The sequence below is a fragment of the Heptranchias perlo genome, chromosome 2 (assembly GCF_035084215.1).
Source record: "Heptranchias perlo isolate sHepPer1 chromosome 2, sHepPer1.hap1, whole genome shotgun sequence".
NCBI classification, from domain to species: domain Eukaryota; kingdom Metazoa; phylum Chordata; class Chondrichthyes; order Hexanchiformes; family Hexanchidae; genus Heptranchias; species Heptranchias perlo.
The window spans coordinates 49,256,789-49,259,427 of NC_090326.1; the positions used below are offsets into that span (position 1 = coordinate 49,256,789).

At 42.0% G+C, this 2,639-nt stretch overlaps 1 protein-coding gene across 1 annotated transcript; it reads right to left on the reverse strand.

Moving 5' to 3' along the window:
- Window positions 1-244: 244 nt before the first annotated feature.
- Window positions 245-1,296, reverse strand: mc4r (melanocortin 4 receptor). The gene has a single exon (XM_067997738.1). It carries the CDS (start codon window positions 1,294-1,296, stop codon window positions 301-303), a length of 996 nt encoding a protein of 331 aa, XP_067853839.1. The 3' UTR covers window positions 245-300.
- Between the last annotated feature and the right edge of the window lie 1,343 nt (window positions 1,297-2,639).

A 2,639-nucleotide genomic window follows, 5' to 3' on the forward strand; every position in this document is an offset into this window, starting at 1 on the left:
AATACTCACTGTTGAGACTCATACCTGATGAATACCCATTTGGATGAGGTACCAAAGGGTGAATAGGGTACAAGTAACGGCACTCCAGCAAAGAATTAATGCCTTCAGAGAGGAGAAAAGAATATTGGTGAGGATAAAAAAGCCACTGATCCTGCGCTGTACAGTATGAGGAAAGTATTAATATATCTTTGGAGAACAAAGAATTGTTTCCTCTGCCCTGTACAAAGAAGTCCTTGAGGGTTAAAACGCCCTGTGGTGACCTGACTGACAGGCAGTCTGGCTGCTTCCCCTTTAATTATATTAATATTTACTTGTCAGGTCACAAAGTCCTCGCAGACTGTAGCAGCAGATTATTTCTTTGAAGGTCTTTCGCATTTCTTGACTGCGGAATGCGTAGATGAGAGGGTCGATGACCGAATTGCACATGATGAGGATTAAGTACATGTTGAAGTGCGACATGAAGCAGACACAGTAAGGGTTTCGCGGACAGGAGATCATGAGAATGAGGTGCAGGAAGAATGGAGCCCAGCAAACGACAAACACCCCCAGCAGAATGGTCAGCGTGATAGCCCCTTTCATGTTTGCTGCTTGGTGGATGGCACCGTTGCCGGGCAGGGCAGCAATACGTTTCACATGCAAGCGAGCCAGCATGAACATGTGAGCGTAGAGGGAGGCCATGAGAACAAGCATGGTGAAGAACATGGTGATGAGACAGATGATGACAGTGGTGCTTTCTGAATAAACTATGAAGAGGATCCCTGAGCCTGTGCAGGCCGCCCAGATCCCAGCGATAATGATCATGGCCCTTTTCACCGTCATAATGTTGTGATACCGGAGAGCGTAGAAGATGGTGATGTACCTGTCAACAGCAATGGCCAGCAAGCTGCAAATGGATGCAAGAAGAGAGCTACAGATCATTGAGTCAAACATGTTGTCCATGTTCTTGATCAAATTGTCCTGAGCCAATAAGTGCCTGCTTTTTAACATGGCTATGAAGATTGTCTCCCATGCGTTGGACGCGCTGACCAACATATCGGCCACTGCTAAGCTGCAGATGAAAAAATACATAGGAGAGTGCAGGTTCTTGTTTTTGACTATAGCTGCAATGACCAAAATGTTTGCCAAGAGGCTGATGATTCCCAGCGTGAGGAAGACCTCCGTTGAGATCCACAGTTGTTCGTAGCAGCCTGAGGAGGAACCATTATCGCGAGAGCCAATGGTGCTGATGAATCCAGCAACACTCTGGTTTCTGAGGTGCAGGGTCTCCGCCAGCCCATGATAAAATGAGGAGTTCATGGCCATGAACTTGCCTGACCAAATTTCCAGGCTGCAGAAGAAACAGGCAACACTCTTCAAGTTGGCATGTTGGAGTAAGAAATGAAGCTCAGAGCTAAAACTGTGATCCTATTACTTTTTGCAACACTTGGTCTTTCTTGTTATGCAGTCTTGAAATTGCTTCTGAAGTAAGTGAGACAGTTTTTGAGCCAAATCATCTTGAAACAATCAGAGAAACGTACATGCCAAATTACCGTGACTTGCATGTTTTTGTATACATTGTTTTTTATACAGTCCTCCCTAGGCTTGTATGTGCTAACTGCAGCAGAACTCACTTGCAGGAGGATGTCAAATGGGTAGAAAGTTCCTTTTCTTTCCTTCCAGGCAGTTGGCACACAGTTCCATTTTTCTTTAAAAGCTAGTGTAGCTAGGCACAGAAAAACAACATCAAATCTATGTGTCCTTGGTAGGAGATTTAGCAAGGAATGAGCACCTTTCACATTTTAACAGACCATACAAAACTGTGGTAAGCATGCTCCACCTCAGCTCTGCAGTTCAGCCTATCACACTCAGGAGCAACTTGACTGACAACCTGTATGTTAAACAGTTAAGGAAGGCTCCTCTTTTCATTATCCCCAGTGATTCAGTTTCATTTTTCAAGGATTTTGCATTGCGCATGCTATAAATTAATGCACGTTTATAGGGATGATTATATTTTCATCAATTTGTGCTCTGTTTCCTAAGTAGCCCCCAATTAGTAACTGAAAGCACACTTGTATTTTGATGCTTAAACCAATGTAGTTTGTGTATTTGCATTTGTACATCCATCATTAAAAGATGCCAGAAAGCTTAGTTCAAAATTGGCTACAGCTGTACATTAAAGGCCAATATTGTTTTATCATTTTTTTCAGGTCTGTTTAATGAACAATTTTTTAAGTGTAATGTCCATGGGCACTTTTGTAATTGTTGCATCCTGGTTCCTTTACTTTTTTGATAAAGTTATTTAAGTATTACCTCAGTAATCTATTCTGCTTGCCCTTTAAATAGCACAATAAGAAAATCTGTCAAGCACGATGAATGGAATCGAGTGGCCGAGAAGCTACGAGTGTAGAAAGGTTCTTAAGAATGTAAATTTTTATTTAATATTTAATTCCGAGAGTTGTGTGGAGAGGAATGTTTTATAGTATCTAGGACAAAACTGTCATTCAGTTCAGTCCTGGATGAACAGAATGAAACAGGCTTCTGCAGATTTATGAAATAGATGCTGTACCTTATTGGCTTTCCAGATGTTTCCTTTAGTTAAATTGCAACAAGTCATTGTTTGGTGTTATATAAAAGACGCCCCGACTGCCTTCAGGAAAATG

What these genes read in the sequence shown, in the direction of transcription:
- mc4r (XM_067997738.1), bottom strand. Translation starts at nt 1,296, where the DNA reads ATGAACTCCTCATTTTATCATGGGCTGGCGGAGACCCTGCACCTCAGA.